The 19339-nt window shown below is 47.9% G+C and overlaps 1 protein-coding gene across 1 annotated transcript in view; it reads left to right on the top strand.

Moving 5' to 3' along the window:
* LOXHD1 (lipoxygenase homology PLAT domains 1) overlaps nucleotides 1-19339 on the top strand; it is a 197999-nt gene that overhangs the window by 56406 nt on the left and 122254 nt on the right. Inside the window, exons 8-11 of the mRNA XM_053407585.1 lie at nucleotides 9460-9710; nucleotides 12043-12178; nucleotides 15340-15500; nucleotides 16024-16110. Of these exons, the coding sequence (XP_053263560.1) occupies nucleotides 9460-9710; nucleotides 12043-12178; nucleotides 15340-15500; nucleotides 16024-16110 (635 nt within the window). The remainder of the gene's footprint in view (nucleotides 1-9459; nucleotides 9711-12042; nucleotides 12179-15339; nucleotides 15501-16023; nucleotides 16111-19339) is intronic.

Genomic DNA, 19339 nt, shown 5'->3' with positions numbered 1-19339 from the left:
AACCATGGAAAGAGAGGAAGGGAAGTCATTGATATTTTAAGGTTGTTTAAGTGGATATTCTAAAATGTAAAACAGAAAATTTAATAAAAATTATGGGGGGGGGGCGAAAAATTTATGGCCACCAACTGCATCTTTGGGGAGCCGATTTCACACTTCAGCTATGTACTGTGAGAAGAGCCAGTGTGGTGTAGTGGTTAGAGCATTGGACTAGGGCCTGGCAGAGACCAGGGTTCAATTTCCCACTTGGCCATCATGCTCACTAGGTGAACTTGGGGACCAGTCATTGACTCTCAGCCTAACCACCTTGAGCTCCCTGGAGAAAAAAGTGGGATATAAATGCCTAGCTGTCAACTTTCAGATTTGAAAATAAGGGATCAGCAATCTAAAAAATAAGGGATCCGCAGCCTCACCTGTCCTGGGGACAGTCTACGAGATATCTAACAATCCGGGATAGCAGCGGGAAGCAGCGGGAAACAGCGCTGGAATAAGGGAATTTCCCGCAAAAAAGGGAAGGTTGACAGCTATGTATAAATGCAATAAATAAATAAGAAATAAAAGAAGCAAGAGGTGGTTCGTGACTTGTCTCAGGGCAGTGATGGAGCCTGGAGCACGAACGGCTCCGCTAGGTAAATTTGATTTCAGTGGTCCAGGCAGCCGGATCTGCAGGTTTTGAGCAGGAACAGCTGTTGGGGAGGGGCAAAGCCCTGGAGCTGGTCTACCACTGGCATTGCTGCCATATATTGGGGTGGCGAGGGTTGGGGCAGGGTGGCAGTGAATGTAGCCATGCTGCTGCTGGGTGTGGGAGCCAGGTTTGTGACTCCACACACCCCTGCTGGCTGTTCCTGTTTTGAAAGTTGCGTGGCGAGTACCCGCCTCCCCCCAGTGGAAATAAAGGCACATGACACAATTATTAAGGTTAATGGGCTAAATAAGGCCACAACTTTATTGGTTACAGGTGATGAGTGGTATTGGCTTAGGCATTGATCCTAACAGACTATATCCAACTTCAGCCCATCCGCTTGAAGTCCAGGAAGGGTTAACCACCAGTAGGGGGAGTCCTGCTGATGCACATCAACTAGGAACTACCCCGGGGTCACCGCTAGGGGGCGTGCCTTGGGCCCTCACCTCCATAGGCTGCAGAAAGGGCCACGCCCCCCGGAATCCTTTATTGGACTACCCTTCAATATTCGGGGCAGGTGATGGCGCTTCCTCCCCTCTTCCATCTACAGAACAATACCAATGCCTAATCGCCAAGAGCAAGAAAGTTGTGACGATTTGCTATGAGGTAGGCACTATTACAGTGGAAGTAATAGTGCCACTGTATTCTGCTCTGGTCAGACCTCACCTGGAGTACTGTGTCCAGTTCTGGGCACCACAGTTCAAGAAGGACACTGACAAACTGGAACGTGTCCAGAGGAGGGCAACCAAAATGGTCAAAGGCCTGGAAACGATGCCTTATGAGGAACGGCTAAGGGAACTGGGCATGTTTAGCCTGGAGAAGAGGAGGTTAAGGGGTGATATGATAGCCATGTTCAAATATATAAAAGGATGTCACATAGAGGAGGGAGAAAGGTTGTTTTCTGCTGCTCCAGAGAAGCGGACACGGAGCAATGGATCCAAACTGCAAGAAAGAAGATTCCACCTAAACATTAGGAAGAACTTCCTGACAGTAAGAGCTGTTTGACAGTGGAATTTGCTGCCAAGGAGTGTGGTGGAGTCTCCTTCTTTGGAGGTCTTTAAGCAGAGGCTTGATAACCATATGTCAGGAGTGCTCTGATGGTGTTTCCTGCTTGGCAGGGGGTTGGACTCGATGGCCCTTGTGGTCTCTTCCAACTCTATGATTCTATGAAAACCAAGTGGCTGGTGCCAATTTGCCAAGTGGAAAAATTCCTACCAGGCCCCTCAGGGGCGACCAACCGAGGTCCATAGCAAGGTCAAGGAACGAAAACCTTAAAGGGCGGGAGGGTGGGAAACCGGAGCAGCTGGAGGCGGCAAAAGAGGGAGATCCCCGGCCGCGCATGCATTAAATAGGGCAGGCCACGCCCCCGAGCCAGCTGATTGGCTGGCCAGGGGTTGATGTGGCTGGGGATTCCCTCAATCGCGTGGAGGCTGAGCTCCAGCCACCGCACACCTGGTGGGGGCGTGACGCCCTCAACACCACCTCCTTTGCAAGGTGGAAGTGGCTTTACAGAACAGGCTTCTGAATTAGAAAAACTACAAGGGCACGAAGCGAATGCCCTGGTATTTGCTGTAGGAGATCATGCTGCTGGCTCCCCAGTTACTGGGAAGGAAAATAAAAAATGCATCCAAGTCAAGGATGCTTTTGATGCTCATTTTGCAGCAGGTTTTAAGATTACGGAGGTGTGTGGCCTCTTCTTTAACCCTGCAGCCACTGCCATAGATGCCTGGTGGCAGCCCTGTTTCAATTTCATAAGGAAACTGGCAAAATGGAGGAATTCTAGCCCGTTCTCGAGGTGATGGAGAACAGGATTTCTCCTGCCAGATCAGAACCTGACAGGATCCATACTCAGTGCCTTCTCCTTATCATTTTGCCGTTAAGCTGAGAAGGCAAAGTTTGCTCTTGCAAAGATGCCTTCAGGACATCCTTTTCCCAAAGGTTCTGATGCTCCGAAGGCCATGCAGGGCTTCCTGCCCCCCTGGGGAGAAGCACTAAAAAGGATATACCAGTACACAACAATTATTTTGTACAAGAAGGCGTTTACTCCGAAACAGGGCCCTGTCCTGGTCACCACTACTGAGTCGTACATCTGATTCACACTCCGGATACTCCTTTTCGGCCCTATTTGATTCTTTATTCTCTATTCTGATTCTATATAATATGGACTCCTTTTGACTGCCATTGAGACTTGTACAAAATAATTGTTGTGTACTGGTATTTTATGTACCTTTATACTATATCACTGCATATTTGAAACTACATTATTCCTGTACTTAAACGTTTTACCTTAAAACTATCGTACTTACACGTTGTGTTTAATTTACTATTAGCTTCAAACTGTTATTCTTAGCAGAATATACACGTTTTTCTTTTCAACTCTCGAGTAGGAATTATTCCTTATATTGAAACTTGTGGCCTGAGCTCTTGGTATATCCTTTTTAGTGTATTTCCAACAAGAACCCCTGGGGAGAAGGGCAGGGGTGGGGGGGAACAGGCCATCAAACAATATTCCAGGCCTCAAGGCATCTGGGCAGCAGCGGGCATGCTGGGGGGCGGCTGCTTTATCCAGGCTTCTTCTAGCAGAGTCACAGCCTCCCTCGTGTGCGGCACCCTTTCGGAATGGCTTAATTATTGATTTGAGCAACGGGTGGACAAGCTGTTGCTGGTGTGCTCCACACCCATCGGTTTTATGCTTTGGATTCTTGGCTGAGGGGGGAAATGAGCAAGCCGTATCTTCCTTCTCCAACTCCTGGGTGCCAATCCTGACCCTGCACCCTGCTTTTACCCACAATCGTCTGTCTGCAGAATGCCACGGCGAGGCTCCTTACAGGGTCCTTGCCACAGGATCACATTCATCCAGTGCTTTACCACTGGCTCCCGGTGGAGTACAAGGTTGGGTTTAAGGTGCTGGTTTGGACCTTTAAAGTCCTATGCGGCCTAGGACCCATGTACCTACAGGACCGCCTCTCCTGGTATGCCCCGCGGAGGACCTTAAGGTCCACAAATGACAACACTTTGGAGGTCCAAAGTCGCAATGTAGTTAGGTTGGTCTCAACCAGGGCCAGGGCCTTTTTAGTACTGGCCCCGACTTGGTGGAACGTTTGTCACAAGAGACTAGGGCCCTGCGGGACCTGATGTCTTTCTGCAGGGCCTGCAAAACAGAGCTGTTCCGCCTGGCCTTTGGTTTGGACTCAGTCTGACCCTTATGTTTCCCTCCCCTTATGGTTTTGATCTATGGGCTATTATTAAAATGAGGCTGCTTTTTAAATTGTATTTTAACCTGTATTTTAAATTGTTTTTTCTTCTTCCCCTATTATGTTTTTATTGTAATTTTACTAGTGTCAGCCGCCCTGAGCCCGGCTCTGGCTGGGGAGGGCGAGGTATAAATAAAAATTTATTATTATTATTATTATTATTATTATTAGTAGTAGTAGTAGTAGTAATGAGAGCTCCAGCAAAGAAATGCCTTCTCACCCTTTGAGAAAAGGGTGTTAGCCGCCCTGAGCCCGGCTCTGGCTGGTGAGGGCGGGGTATAAATAAAAATTTATTATTATTATTATTATTATTATTATTAGTAGTAGTAGTAGTAGTAATGAGAGCTCCAGCAAAAAAATGCCTTCTCACCCTTTGATAAAATAAGGGCTTAAGTGTCTTGGCAGAAGGCCACAATGGATATTAGAACTTTCCCACATGGCTTTATGTAGACTTGCTAGCATTGCTATTCTAAGCAGAAAAACGAATCTTCTCCTTCTCCTTCCTGTTCTTCCATCCAGCAAGGCAAAGGGTGGATCCAATTGGATTCAGAATCAGAAGAGGTGAGGTGATTCTGAGTCAACCGTTTTGAGCCAGTGGGCACATTGGGAATCTTGAGGAAGTGTTGTGGGACCAGTCCCAGATATGGCTGTAGAGGGGGTGTGGCACATTAGAAATGGGCTGCCACATTTAAAAGAGCAGGAAGAAGAAGAAGAGTTTGGATTTGATATCCCGCCTTTCACTCCCCTTCAGGAGTCACAAAGCGGCTCACAATCTCCTTTCCCTTCCTCCCCCACAACAAACACTCTGTGAGGGGAGTGGGGCTGAGAGACTTCAAAGAAGTGTGATTGGCCCAAGGTCACCCAGCAGCTGCATGTGGAGGAGCGGGGAAGCGAACCTGGTTCACCAGATTACGAGTCCACCACTCTTAACCACTACACCACACTGGAAAGAGAAGCAGGGCCACGAAAAGCTCCATCAATGGGGGAAAGGCACTTACATCAGGCCAGCTAGCAGATCTGGAGATGCAGACAGAAACCTGTCCTGAATTTCACTGGGGTTTCTACTGAACATTACCTTGTAGGTTGCTTCCCCCCACTAATGCACCCCAGTCCTTCATTCCCCCTGAAGGCAGCCCTTCTAAGCTTTCAGCTTCTGCTGGGCAGCATATTTGAAAATGAGATCCTAGATGTTTAAATACAGATTTCCTCCCTCCTTTTAAACGCATGGCTTTGGAAACACCAGGCTGAGTGTGCTTCCTTCGGCTCTCTCCCAGGATGGGTGCATTTCCCTCCCTCCCGAAAGACGAGCATCTCTGCACTGAGCATTATTTATTCAACCTGCTTAGTGTCATCATGCGGCTTTTGCCATCGTTGAACTGCTACTCAGGTCTTTTCCCGCTAGTGTGCAATAGAGGCTATCACTGTTAAGACCTCCTGCCGTGGGCTTTTCAATGTTATATGCAATTTAACAAGGTGAAATCTTTGCGGAAGGAAAACTACCGTATTTACAGTACGCGGCAGGCAGCCTTGAAACAACAGAAACCCCTGCAAGGACAAGCCTAGTGCCTGGATTTTACTTAAACCCCAGTTGCGGCTGGTAGTTGCAGCTGCTATCGTTAGCCCCGAGCTCTGCTGCAAAATCAGCCTCGGAGGATTCACACATTTAAAGCACAAGACTGTCATGGAATTCTACTCAGTATTGATCCAGAGTAGATTCCAATGTATAGTTGCTGTTGTTGTTGTTGTTGTTGTTTAGTCGTTTAGTTGTGTCCGACTCTTCGTGACTCCATGGACCAGAGCACGCCAGGCACTCCTGTCTTCCACTGCCTCCAGCAGTTTGGTCAGACTCATGTTTGTAGCTTTGAGAACACTGTCCAACCATCTCATCCTCTGTCATCCCCTTCTCCTTGTGCCCTCCATCTTTCCCAACATCAGGGTCTTTTCCAGGGAGTCTTCTCTTTTCATGAGGTGGCCAAAGTATTGGAGCCTCAGCTTCAGGATCTGTCCTTCTAGTGAGCACTCAGGGCTGATTTCCTTCAGAATGGATAGGTCTGATCTTCTTGCAGTCCATGGGACTCTCAAGAGTCTCCTCCAGCACCATAATTCAAAAGCATCAATTCTTCGGTGATCAGCCTTCTATATGGTCCAGCTCTCACTTCCATACATCACTACTGGGAAAACCATAGCTTTAACTATACGGACCTTTGTTGGCAAGGTGATGTCTCTGCTTTTTAAGATGCTGTCTAGGTTTGTCTAATGTATACTTAGCAGAGTAAAAACTTAAAACACATTGCCGGATTCCCAAAAAATAGACCAGAGGCAATTGTATTTCATCCAGCAGAGCTTTACTGCTACTGAAGGCAAATGAGCATAATGTGTCACAAATCCAATACATTCAGGATTGGCCCTGTCCATAAAAAATCCATTTGCAGCAGACGTAACTTAACTCAAACTTACAATAACTCAAAATAAATCTAAACCTTAACACTAAGCGTACTGTTCACACAACACTACACCAGAAGAAAAAGAGATAGAAAATGAAACCCAGGCTCCTTCTGGCCCTACTTTTATAGTCAGCATGACCTTGACAGAAGAGATAAGAGAACCAGTTTAAACCAGCTGTGCTCAGCTTCTCTGAAGGAATAACCCAAACACCAGGAACCTTCTGCTTGTTTCTTTCATACAGAGAAGCTTCCAGAAGCTTCCAAAACCCTCTTGAATTAATTAGAATAGGAAATATCTCTACACATCAGATCAATACTTTTTGTACCAAGAAATGCAAACTGACAATGGACCTTCCCCCCCAAAAAAATAATAATAAAGGGAATTGTAGTTTGTAAAAGGTGCTGGAGATTGTAGTTCCCTGAGGGGAAACTACAGTTCCCAAGATTCTTTGGGGGAACTTGCATGCTTTCAACGTGTGTTGGCTATGCTTTAGATGTATGGTGTTGGTGTGACCTACACATCAGTTGGAAGGATGTTGGGTGCTAGTTGAAGCCCAATTATGGTTTTGAGGAGGACTGGTCTCCCCGGCACCCCAGGTGAACAGTTTCTTTGGTGACCCCTTTATTTACGCACCCATTCTTGAATTTGTATCCTGCCCTTTTCTCTCCACGGTGGCCTACATGGTTCTCTAGACTCCTCGTTTAATTCTCACAACAACCCTGTGGGTGAAGGTTGGGCTGAGAGGCAGCTGCTGGTGTGAGGTCACCCACTGAGGTTCATGACTGAGTCTTAAGGACTGGCTGGATGAGGAAGAGCAGTTGGAGCATTCAAGCATCTTGCCCAAGAGCCCCCCAGGGAGGACACAGAAGAAGACCACTTAGATCCCGGATTGTAGTGGTGGGACGCTGAGGAGCAGACGATGGAGGAAAAGACCTGGGAGGTGCTAGAAGCAGGGGGGTTGAGCAATCAAGAGGGGTCAGGAGAAGGAGGGTCCTCCAGGATTGTCCCTGCTACACAACAGTGGGGCAGTCCCAGTCCTCCTGTCTCTCCTCCCCCTCTGACTGCTTGCATGGTGCTGAGCAATGGGCCAGACAGGCCTAGAGAAGGAGCCCACCTCCTTGATGTAGCCTTTGTCTGCTTGGGAGGGATCCAGAGCGAGAGGCTAGAGTAAGGTTACCAGCTTTATTTCAATGAATCCGGGGACACAATCAATCGATCGATCAATCAATCAATCATTATTATTTTTTTTAAAGGGGGGGAAAGTTATCAAAGAAGAAGAAGTAATATCTTCTCTTCTGTGGCCTCCTCTGTTGCGCGGCCTTCCTCTGGGTCCTGGCCTTTCTTGGAGCACTAGCCATGCTTCCCCCCTCCCTCCCGCTCCCTCCTTGCACTGCGATCCCCTACAGGCTTACTCGGGAGTAAGCATTAGCAGAACCCCCCTCCTCTAGCTGCTGCCCTGTTCGCCTGTCTGGGCGTCTCCTGCGCAGGCATTGTCCAGTGGCCCCCCATCCGCGCCATGGCATGCCAACAAGCTGAGCCGCTGCTTGCAAGTCAAGGAGCACAGTGGCGAAGCCGAGCAGCAGCCACAGCCGCCCAAGCACCACCCAGAGGTTGAGCCCGAGCTGACTGCCTTAGGCAGCGGTGCTGACGGTGAGCTGAGTGCCAAGTTGCAGTGGCGCACCAACCCCACGCAGCTCAACAACCCTGCGCAGCTCTTGCCCGGCGCCAGCACCCAGCACTGTGTCTTCAGCCCCTATTCCGAGTCCCGATATGATGTGTCTTGTGCACAACATATCATATGGGGACTTCCAGCGAGGCAAAATGGCAGGCACCACGGCAGCGGCCAGCTCTTGAAGCCAGCCAGAGCCAACTGCGCTACCAGGCTGGCTCCGGGCTGCTACTGCTGCTGCCACCATGTTTCCCGGGGACATTAGATGAAATCCGGGGACATTCCGGGGATGGAATTTGTCCGGGGACAAATTTGCAAATCCGGGGACTGCCCCTGGGAAATGGGGACGTCTGGTAACCCTAGGCTAGAGGGGAAGGGTGGAGATACTGGTCAGTTTCAGAAGTGTCTCAGCTGGATGAACCAGAGGACTCTGCTGCACTGTTATTTTCTGTTAATAAAGAGTGAATTGCATTCTGTGCCTGCCATGTGTACGCTTCCCTGTGTTTGACTCAGCTTGCTTGACAGCTCCTTGACCCTGAGTAAGGATTGAACCCTGGCTGAGTGGAATGTGCTCTTGAACTCTAACAATACCTCTTCCTTGCCCGTATAGAGATGGGTGTACGAATGTGGGTAGAAACCTACCTATAATAATACTAATAATACTAATAATAATTTATTATTTATACCCCGCCCATCTGGCTGAGTTTCCCCAGCCACTCTGGGTAGCTCCCAATTGAGTGTTAAAAACAATACAGCATTAAATATTAAAAGCTTCCCTAAACAGGGCTGCCTTCAGATGTCTTCAGATAGTTGCTTATTTCCTTGACATCTGATGGGAGGGCTTTCCACAGGACGGGTGCCACTACCAAGAATGCCCTCTGTCTATTTCCCTGTAACCTCACTTCTCTCAATGAGGGAACTGCCAGAAGGCCCTTGGCACTGGATCTCAGTGTCCGGGCTGAACGATGGGGGTGGAGACGCTCCTTCAGGCATACTGGGCTGAGGCCGTTTAGGGCTTTCAAGATCAGCACCAAGACTTTGAATTGTGCTCGGAAATGTACTGGGAGCCAGTGTAGGTCTTTCAAGACCTGTGTTATGTGGTCTTGGCGGCCGCTCCCAGTCACCAGTCTAGCTGCCGCATTCTGGATTAATTGCAGTTTCCGGGTCACCTTCAAAGGTAGCCCCACGTAGAGCGCAAAGGTAAAGTTAGCAGGCATTGCTCTGCCTCTGACCCCACCCACCTTTGGCATGTGGCCTCCAGAAGCCTTCCCAGGAAGGAATGTGGCCCTTGGCCTGGCAACTTCCTCCACTTCCCCTGTAAAAAGTGTTGCTGAAAGAGCAGACACCAAGACTTCCACTGTGGTGGTTCCTCATCTCCCTCCCTGCATCTTCTCCCATCTCCCACCATCCAGGAATTGTCTACAATGTGGCTGTGGTGACTGGGGACATCAGAGGGGCCGGCACGAACTCCAAAATCCACATGGTCATGCATGGCTCCAAAGGGCTGAAGAACAGCGGGAAGGTCTTCCTGGAAGGAGGCGAGTTTGAACGTGCCAGGACCGATCTTTTCAACGTGGAGATAGCTGCTCTCCTGAGTCCCTTGAGCCGCGTCTCTATTGGACACGACAATGCAGGTGTCGGCTGTGGCTGGTACTGCGAGAAGGTGAGGATGGGTCACTTCAAGCCTTTGGACAGCTGTCCAGTCACTTTCCCCCTATTTGTGGTCTGACCAGAGTGACTTGGAAGGCTTGAAGGATGTTTCAGCTCTTGCTTCAGTGATGCTGCTGTCAGGTTAGCCAGTCGATACAATGCAATAATGCGTCCCGCAAATCTGATTTCACCTAATATATGCCATGCGGCACTGAAACTTATGCAGAAATCAATTGTGTGCTCATTAGGCACCCGGGCTGCTCTGCAGATGCAAGATTGGGGGACAGCATTCCCTCTCCACCTTTTCAGTCACTCTTACAGTTGTGCAGAAGGGATGTGGAGGTCATTTGTGGCAGGTTTGCCTTAATTTCTAGGCAGAGGCAGCAGATTCCGGATCAAACCCAAGAGCTGTGTCATCCTGCGATTTGTGGACATTGCGGTTTTGCAGTTCAGTTATATATAATAATAATAATTTATTATTTATACCCCGCCCATCTGGCTGGGTTTCCCCAGCCACTCTGGGCGGCTTCCAACAAAATATTAAAAACAATACAACATCAGACATTAAAAACTTCCCTCAACAGGGCCGCCTTCAGTTGTCTTTTAAAAGTAAAATAGTTGTTTATTGCCTTGACATCTGCTGGGAGGGCATTCCTCAGGGCAGGCGCCACCACCGAGAAGGCCCTCTGCCTGGTTTCCTGTAACCTCACTTCTTGCAGCGAGGGAACTGCTAGAAGGCCCTCGGCGCTGGACCTCAGTGTCCGGGCTGGATGATGGGGATGGAGATGCTTCTTCAGGTATACAGGACTGAGGCCATTTAGGGCTTTAAAGGTCAGCACCAACACTTTGAATTGTGCTCGGAAGGGATAGGAGGAACAGGAGAGGGATGGGTGGCTTGTTTTAGGAAGGGTGTGTGTGGTGTGATAGCTCCAAATATTTGAAGGAATAGAGACAGCGGATAAATTCAATTCAGTCCACATTTGTAGGCTAACCTAACTACGTAATTAGCATTTCCTGAAATCATGTGGGAACCAAAACACAGCCATCCTTTGAAAATTTGCACCTCTCTGAAGTGCTGTTCTCCAGCCAAGTAGAGTGTCCATAAAATGCATTGCTTCAGGGGATATTTCAGGGCAAAAATGTGTATGTTAGGCAAAATTGTATCAGGAGAAATTTGCACTAAAATGATGAAGGATTTTCATGAGGAATGCATTAAAAAAAATACTGCAAAGGAACTCAGCTCGGTGGTGGAACATCTGTCTTGTCTTCAATAGGTCTCGAGTTCAAGTGCTGGTGTCTCCCAGTAGGGCTGGAAGCATCTCATGGCTGAGTCAGTGTAGACAATTGTGAGCTAGATGGAGCAGAGGTCTGACTCTGTATAAGATAGCTCCCTATGTGTGCACCGACCCCTCTCAGTCTCCAGGCTTCAAAGATAGCCGCCTGGAGCCTCCGGAGCGTGGCAGGAGCTCCTGCTGCTCTCCGGAGGCTTCGGGTTCCTTTCGCTGAAGGGTAAGTGCCCCTTCAGCTAAGGCGCAGTGCCCCTTCAGCTAAGCGGGAGGAGAAATGGAAGGGGTTCCGTTTCTCCTGCTGCTTCGCTGAAGGGGCGCTGTGCAGAGAGGGGGAGATGTTTTTTTCTTGTTCTCCCCCTCTAAAACAAGGTGCGTCCTATGTTCTGGTGCCTCCTATAGAGCGAAAAATACGGTAAGCCCGGGCACACATAATCAATCATGTGACATGGGGCACACACACACCATTTGAATGTCAATGCCCATTAAATTTGGGGGCCCCCTCAAATATTTTATTGCGGGGACTGAAAGGACCTTGGAGTTAGGATTTTTATCCATCCGTGCTGCTCCAGGAGTAGCACTATGTTTTGTGTATATCATGTGAGTGTCTGAGAGAGCGTGAGACAGGAAGTCTCAGTACTGTTGGAAGTTGGAAGTTTAGTTTCACTTCTGTTTGTGATGCTGTTCTATACTGGTCCTGAGAGAGCACAGACATGCTGATGGATTCTGCGTATATAGACTGTAAAATAAAGTAGTTTTAGAACTACGATTGACTCTTTCTTCTGCTATGATATGCCAGAAGACGAGCGTACTCCTATTAGGAAGGAGGGGTCGCTTATTACTGGTCTCTCTGGACTGAGGGAGATTTATAGCCAGAGAATGACCACCAGAGAGACACCCCAGAGTCTTGGGAAGTTGGCAGCCTTCCCAGGCGTGTTTCCAATGCTTGGCCCCTGGGAGCTGGCTTCTCTGTGTTCGTGAATGCATTATGTCTCACTAGGAGGGTGTGGGCAATGGAAAAATGGATGGTCTATTCCGGCGCTCCCTTTCCCCTTCCAGGTGGTGGTGTATTGTCCGTTTACTGGTATCGAACAGACCTTCCCGTGTGGGAAGTGGCTGGATGAGGATGACGGTGATGGACTGGTGGAACGGGAGCTGTACGAAATGGTCTCGCTGCGTAAGAAGAGGCTGAAAAGTAAGTGCGAAAGAGCAAAGCTTGAAGGCCATCCATCATTATTTGAAAACCCTCCTGCCCTTGGGAGCACTCAGGGTTGTTTTTTTCTGCTGACAATTCTTTCTCGGTACAGAGAACCAAAAATTCGTCTTCTTCTTTTTCCTCCTATGGCAGCCATTTTATATTGGCATCCGCAGCAGTGTTGTCAATATGTGAGTCCTGGCACCTCCTATTTTTTACCTGGGGGGGGGGGGAAGCCACTGGTCTGAGTAAAAAAACAAGTCAAAAAATGGCCTTTTTAGTTTAGAGATAATGTGAGTAAGAGTTGACAAGCTACGACTTTATAAAATCATGTGTGACATGGAGGAAGTGGAGAGAGAAAAGGTTTTCTCCCCCTTCCATGAAACCAGAACACCTGAACATCTCAGGAAGCTGGATGTTGCAAGATTCAGGACAGATGAAAGAAAATACTTCTTCACGCCTCATGTAGTTAAACTCTAGCCTGATTAGACTTTACCGACTGGTGGGGTCTGCTTTGCTCCCGGGAGGGAGAAAGGAAGTCAAATGACACCGAGGTTGCTTCAGAGAAAGAGTTTATTCTGCTCTCCGGATAGCAGAAGGCACTTGCGTGGTCAGTTCACAGCAAGTCCAAAGAAATGAGAGATTTCATGCAGTATATATATCCTCCAGGCACCCTCTCCCCCCTTCCCCAGGAATCCAGCCATGTCAGCTTATACACGCAGGTTGACATCACATATGTTCCTGCTCTGGTACTCTTAACCATAAAAGGGTATTCCTTCCTGTACTCTTAACCATAAAAGGTTGTTCCTGTTCCTATACTCTTATCTTGGGGCAGGAGGTCACCAACTCTTGGCGCCGTTCCCGGGTCTCTTGTCAGACTTGACAAGGTCTATGCATCTTTGCAGTCTTTGTGGTCAGGATGTAAGATAAGACCCAGACGCGTCATCCCTGCTCTACTGGAACTGGCAAGGCCACTCATTGCCGTCACGGACTGATAAGGGAGAGAGCTTTGAGCACTTGTTTATACAGCTGGGTTTTGGCTCAAGAGCTCAGGTTAGAGCATTTTAGAAATGCTTCCTTGGAGGAGGAAAAATGGGGATTTTGGGTCAGTTTCAAACTGACTGCACAGAAACCCATTCCTTCCCCCTTCAAAACTATGGAACTCTCTGCCACATGAGTGATAGCCATCAGTGCTCGAGTGCCCAACCTGCTAAATAGAAGATTCCAAGTATGTTCTCAATCCCCACTGGCTCCAGGGTGTCTGCTGTCCTCCAGATCCTTTGGGGACAAATTGCTGCATAAGGTTCATAACTGGTGGGGAGAATTTACATTGTCCCTCCTCCAGTCCACATCACATCAGTGCAATGAATGCTTATAAAATTAGTTAAGGGGCTGCATGATCAAGACGCCTCTGTGGCGAACGGTTTGTCCCGTTTAAGGAGCGATTCCATTGCAGCCGCGCTCATTACAGCGAACATCGCTTAATGTGACAGCCACTTTATCTCTGCAGCGCAGTCCATTCTGCGAAAGCATTTATGACCTTTAAACTGCCATATTATCGACCCTGACTGCTATTGACAGCGTAATCCCTTTGTGGATGTTGTATATTAAACGGGGAGGAAGCAGTGCCCTTGAGTAATTGGTGACCTTTCGCTGCCATACAACGGGATAAACTTGTATTGTCATCTCCCTCGCCTGCTTCGGAAAGGATATGCTTTCTGGTTTAGCGGCTCAGGATTTTTCCTCAAACCGGTGGTGTGTTGCCATGAAGAGTGCTGGATATTTGCACAGTTGTTGCCAGTCATCACAGCCGTGCGTATCTGCAACTTTTCTCCGGTGACCTCAGGGCAGGCATTCTCAACCTCGGCCCTCCAGATGTTTTGGGACTACAATTCCCATCATCCCTGACCACTGGTCCTGTTAGCTAGGGATGATGGGAGTTGTAGTCCCAAAAACATTTGGATGGCTGAGTTTGGGGGTGCTGGCCTCAGGGTGATGTATATGGGCTATCCTGCTTTATCCTCACAATAACCCCATAAGGTAGGGACTGTACCACAATTTCAGGGCCCCTCCAGCCTATTATTATTATTATTATTATTATTATTATTATTATTATTATTATTAATTGGTGTAAGAAGAGAAGGGGCGATCTCCCCTTTGGCTAGATGCTCCCCCCTAAAAAAAGGGCAGTAATTTCCAGCACCTCTTTTTCTAGAAAAAACTCCCTGTGCCTGACACACTATATATGCAAGGATTTCTCTCGTTTTTTTTCTATGGGGAAACATTCCATCTTGTGAGTCTTAAGTAGTAAAGATCAGACCCCGGTTGACACCTTAGTGAGGAGCGTTCCTCAGAGAGCTTTATAGCTGAGCCAGGATTTGACACTGGCTGTCTGCTGGCAGTCATGGCTTTTGGGTGGGATTTTGAGGCAGAAGATCAGGGCCCTACTCAGGAAAAATGAATGGGAGGGACCCTAAAGACAGCAGGACTGGATTTTCACATTTTGAAGTCACCCAAATTACTATGTAAACAGTGGCGTAGCATGGGTTGTCAGCACCCGGGGCAAGGCAAGTAATTTGCGCCCCCTAACACGTGGATTTGCGCCCCCTAACCCTAACCCCCAGATGTTGCGCCCGGTGCGGCCGGCCCCTCTGCACCCCCCGCGCTATGCCACTGTATGTAAAGGCAAGTCCCTGCTCTGCAATGAGACCATTAAGTCCAGTGTCTCAACTCACCAGTTACCTGACTGCACACTTGCTCCCAGGTCCAGACTCACAACATTACAGTCCACTTTGTGAAAGTGCCGTGTTGCATGAGATCAGACCCTTTTGCTCTTGGGAGGCAAGGGAAATTCACATACGCAAGTGGAAGCAATGGATTGGGGCTAGCATGAGTGCGATGTTGAGCTGAAATGGAAGAGAAGGTTTTCATGGATTGTTTGCAAAGTGATTCACATTGCTGCATCTCCAGGCTATGAGAAGAGATTCCCCTGTTGAACATCTTCACAACACAACTGGTGTTCAAGGCACTGGGCACGTGCTTTATAAAAAAGGACCTCTCTATTCATCTCTGGTGGTTTGGTTTGGTTTCCTTCTTTGTTTTTCCTTATCACCAGCTTTCACTATTCTAATTCAGTGATTCAGAACCTTTTGTTTTATAAGAAAACCCTTGGTCCCTGTGGATATGGACAAGTGATATTAAGGGCGCAGGGACAGACGCCCCCATCTTCCTCCAGGTTTACGGTGACAAAGGAAAGTCCGACGAAATGAAGCTGGACAATAACTCTGATAACTTTGAAGCTGGACAAACGGACAAATTCATGGTATGTCTTCCTGTCCGCCACGTGTGCTCCAAACAGACTTGTGTTTACTGCCATGTTAATCTGGGAATCAGCCCAGATGCTCCCTGTTTGCAGTTAGTGCTGGTTAAATGGCACAGAAGAATAGCCAGTCAATTCCTTGTGGTTTATGTGAAAGGGTTTAATAGCCCTTATAAAAGGAAGGAAATAGCAAACTTATTGGAGATGTCAGCTATGTTGGAGCTTCATTGACTCAGAATGCTGAACGTGTGACAAATTCTTGCCTTAAATACAAGGTGAAAATTATGATGCCTGCGTTCTTCTCTGGTTCAGATTTAATCTGAACCGGAGAAGAATCGTGCCCCTTGTTGTTCTTGTGCAACAAGCTTTTGGCTCCACCAAAGCTTGCACAGAAAATACCCCTAATGGATTTTGCTGTTCTTGTGTATCTCCAGTTTTATTTCCCCCGGGGGCCTGATCTTCCCCCAGATTGTGCCTGTAGTAGAAAAAGGCCACCACTGATGTGTTTTACGCATGTTTCCTGCAGATTGAGCTCCCAGATCTGGGCAATTTGTACAAGATCCGGATATGGCACGAGAAGAGGAGCCCATTTGCTGGCTGGCATCTACATAAGGTAAAAAACCAGCAGGAGAGATTGCACTATGGGGGCAAGATCAATCCCCTGTGATAAGCAAGAGCTTATTGTTTCCATGAACTTGCATCCTTATCTAACACTTGAACACTGACATGTGGCTGGGGCAACCCAGCCAGATGGGTAGGATATATATTATATCATCATCATCATCATCATCATCATCATCATCCTTATCATTATTTGCATGCTTGGTTTACAGTGAAACTGATGAATCTTAAGCTTCAGGGCTCCTAATCCTGGAGGGTCTCAGAAGTGACTTTAGTACACACTGCTTAAAAATATTGGGTTTAGTCAGTGGTGTAGCATGTTAGTCAGTGGTGTAGCATGGGTTGTTGATGCCTGGTGTGAGGAAAGTGTTGCACTCCCCTGGTGGACTGGGCAGCTGGGGTGGGGACACATGCAGAGGATGAACAGAGCCTGCCTCCATCAGCCTCCTCTACCGCTGCCTCAATCCACCTGCCTACTAAACCAACCCGCCTGCTGCCGTGCCTCAACTGCCAGGGCTCCGTGCCTGATTGCACCCCCTCAAAAATGTGTACTCGGGGCCACGGCCCCCTGGCCTCCCCATGCTATACCTCTGGGTCTAGTAGACCCAATTTGAGCCACAACAACTTTTTGTTGTACATATTTCAACAGTCCCATAGTCTGAGAGTCAGTAGCACAGATGTTGTTAAGGTGTAGTGATCAGTCATGGAACAACCCCATTGAAGAAGATAACAGTGGTTACCCAGACCCCATTGCTGGTAGTGAAGGGGCTCCCATGACAGTTCAAGCTTCAGGGGCCCCAAAATGTAGGTCTGCCATGGAACCATGTTGACTTACCTGCTGAGGAGACCCTGAGGAACTACCATGGAACTCCTCCGTGCTGCAAAATGTTATTCCTTGGGTTTATTAGAGGGTGAAGACTTGATTCAGAATGTGTTGGGCCTCCCTCCCTGTACTCTGATGGTGCTTTCTAAGGCACACCCAAGAGTTCTCTGTAGCTCTAAGTTGCAGGGGCAAGATTGGCAGCAGAAGGACCATGATGATCTTTTCATAGGGCAGAGGTGGCTAGCCTTGGCAAATTGGCACCAGCCATTTGGTTTTCGCCTACTTCATAGCAATCGTCACAACGTTGTGAGGTTAGGCATTGGGTAAGCCTTTGTCTGGCTGGAGGGGAGGTTGTAGCCTTCGTCTGCCCCTACTCATTAAGGGTATCCTGTTAATGTGGGTATGTTTAGGGATGCGGGGGAGGATATATTGTCTAAGATATCCTATCCCAACTTGTCTTTACAAGTTCAACAAAATCAGCAGAGTTAACATTCCCCTTTTATTTAAACACACGCGCAGCAGATAGCTTGCTCAGACTCGTTAGAGTCTCTGTAAATATTTCCTGGTATTTTCCCCATTTAATCCCTCCTAAAATAAGACACTGCACAGTCTTCTGTAAACTATAAAACATTTACTCACAAGTAATCATCTGGTCACACAAAGGTTCGCAGAAGGCATACTTAAAAGGTTAGAACATAGTTTAAATGTGGTGACTATCTCCTTATGGGAGAAAGCCCCCCTTTTTTTCTCTTGGCCTGGAGCCAAGGGTGCATTTTAGTAGTGCTGTCATTAAGATGGCATCGATAGAGACAAGAGAGACAAGATGGTTGCCAGTCTGTGGTTTTGGTTCTTTCTACTTCAGGAGAGGCCACACCCATCTCAAGTTACACATAGGAAGTTTTGTCTCAGTCCTGGAAAGCAGGAAGTTCCAGCTGGAGGACTGACATAATCTTCATGTTTACTCTAGCCATGTTTTGTTTGACTGCACCTGATTCTTACACCCCACAGTTAAAGGGATCGAGGGGGAGTGGCTTCTCTCCAATGCCCTGATGGGGGCTAGGGCCATACCATTCCCCCAATGGGGACCCCTCCATTTGATGTAGGTCATAGAGTTCCTCCAAATGATGGATTGCCCTTAGATGCAACTCCCAGCAAATGGACTGGAGTGATATAGTCTGGCTTCACCCACTTCCTGTCCCAAACCACTCACATCTGTAACCAGTGAAGTTGTGGCCTATTTGAATCCATAAACCAAATACTGTCGGTCTCTGCGTGTATTCATTCCCCAGGGAATTGCAGGTCATGGGGTCTTGTTTGCTTCTTTTAGTCAATCAGAAGGTGGGGCAAAATGCTTGTGTAGGACTCTGTTGTCCCACCATTGGACAGTTGCGTGGATATCCTGCTCAGCTCATTGTCCAGCTTCTGAGATATCATTGCTCAACATCACCCAGTCACCTTAAGCATGCCTTCACAAGCATGAGAACTGGAAACTATTTTTCCTAAAAGCCAAAACTAAATTCTCAGATTTATTCATTATGCTCCCGTTATCAAATGTTCTTGCTGCAGAGTGCAGTGTCTTCCTATACGGAAGTCCTACTTTGGATAGCAGGACATGGGTGGTGAAGTGGTTTAAACCACTGAGCCTCTTGGGCTTGCCGATCAGAAGGTTGGAGGTTTGAATCCCCACGACAACAATGAGCTCCCGTTGCTCTGTCCCAGCTCCTGCCAACCTAGCAGTTCGAAAGCATGCCAGTGCAAGTAGATAAATAGGTACCGTTGTGGTGGGAAGGTAAATGGTGTTTCTGTGTGCTGCTCTGGTTTCTGTCACAGTGTTCCGTCGAGCCAGAAGTGGTTTTGTCCTGTTGGCCACATGACCTGAGCTGTCTGTGGACAAATGCTGGCTCCCTTGGCCTGAAAAGTGAGATGAGTGCCACAACCCCATAGTCACCTTTGACTGGATTTAACCATCCAGGGGTCCTTTACCTTTACCTTTTTGGATAGCACTTAACAAATACTAGAAATGTCTTTCTTTTGCTATGCAGACATGTGCAACAACAATAGCAAATCACCATTTCCCTTTTTTATTTAGAAAAAAAGAAAATAAGGCCACATTGTTAATAGACCTTGGCTTTTGAGCCTCTAATAGGATTTGATAGGTTTCTGCCTTATTTTGCGCTGCACAGATGTTTAGAGGATCTAGCTGGGAGTTAGTAAACCATGAAGCATTGCGGATGCACGTTGGTTCCCAAGATTCATCCACGCAGTCATTCTGGCCTCATTAGTCCTTGTTTGCTGTCGCCTCCACTCCTGGAGGAAAGGTTGATGTCTAGCTGCAAAAGAGTCCCTTGTTCATTCTCTAGCGAGAGGATTGCTAATGAGGCTGCGATGTTTAGTTGAT

Source organism: Podarcis raffonei, chromosome 11 (genome assembly GCF_027172205.1).
Source record: "Podarcis raffonei isolate rPodRaf1 chromosome 11, rPodRaf1.pri, whole genome shotgun sequence".
Taxonomy (NCBI): Eukaryota; Metazoa; Chordata; class Lepidosauria; order Squamata; family Lacertidae; genus Podarcis; species Podarcis raffonei.
This window is presented reverse-complemented; position numbering and strand designations above follow the sequence as displayed.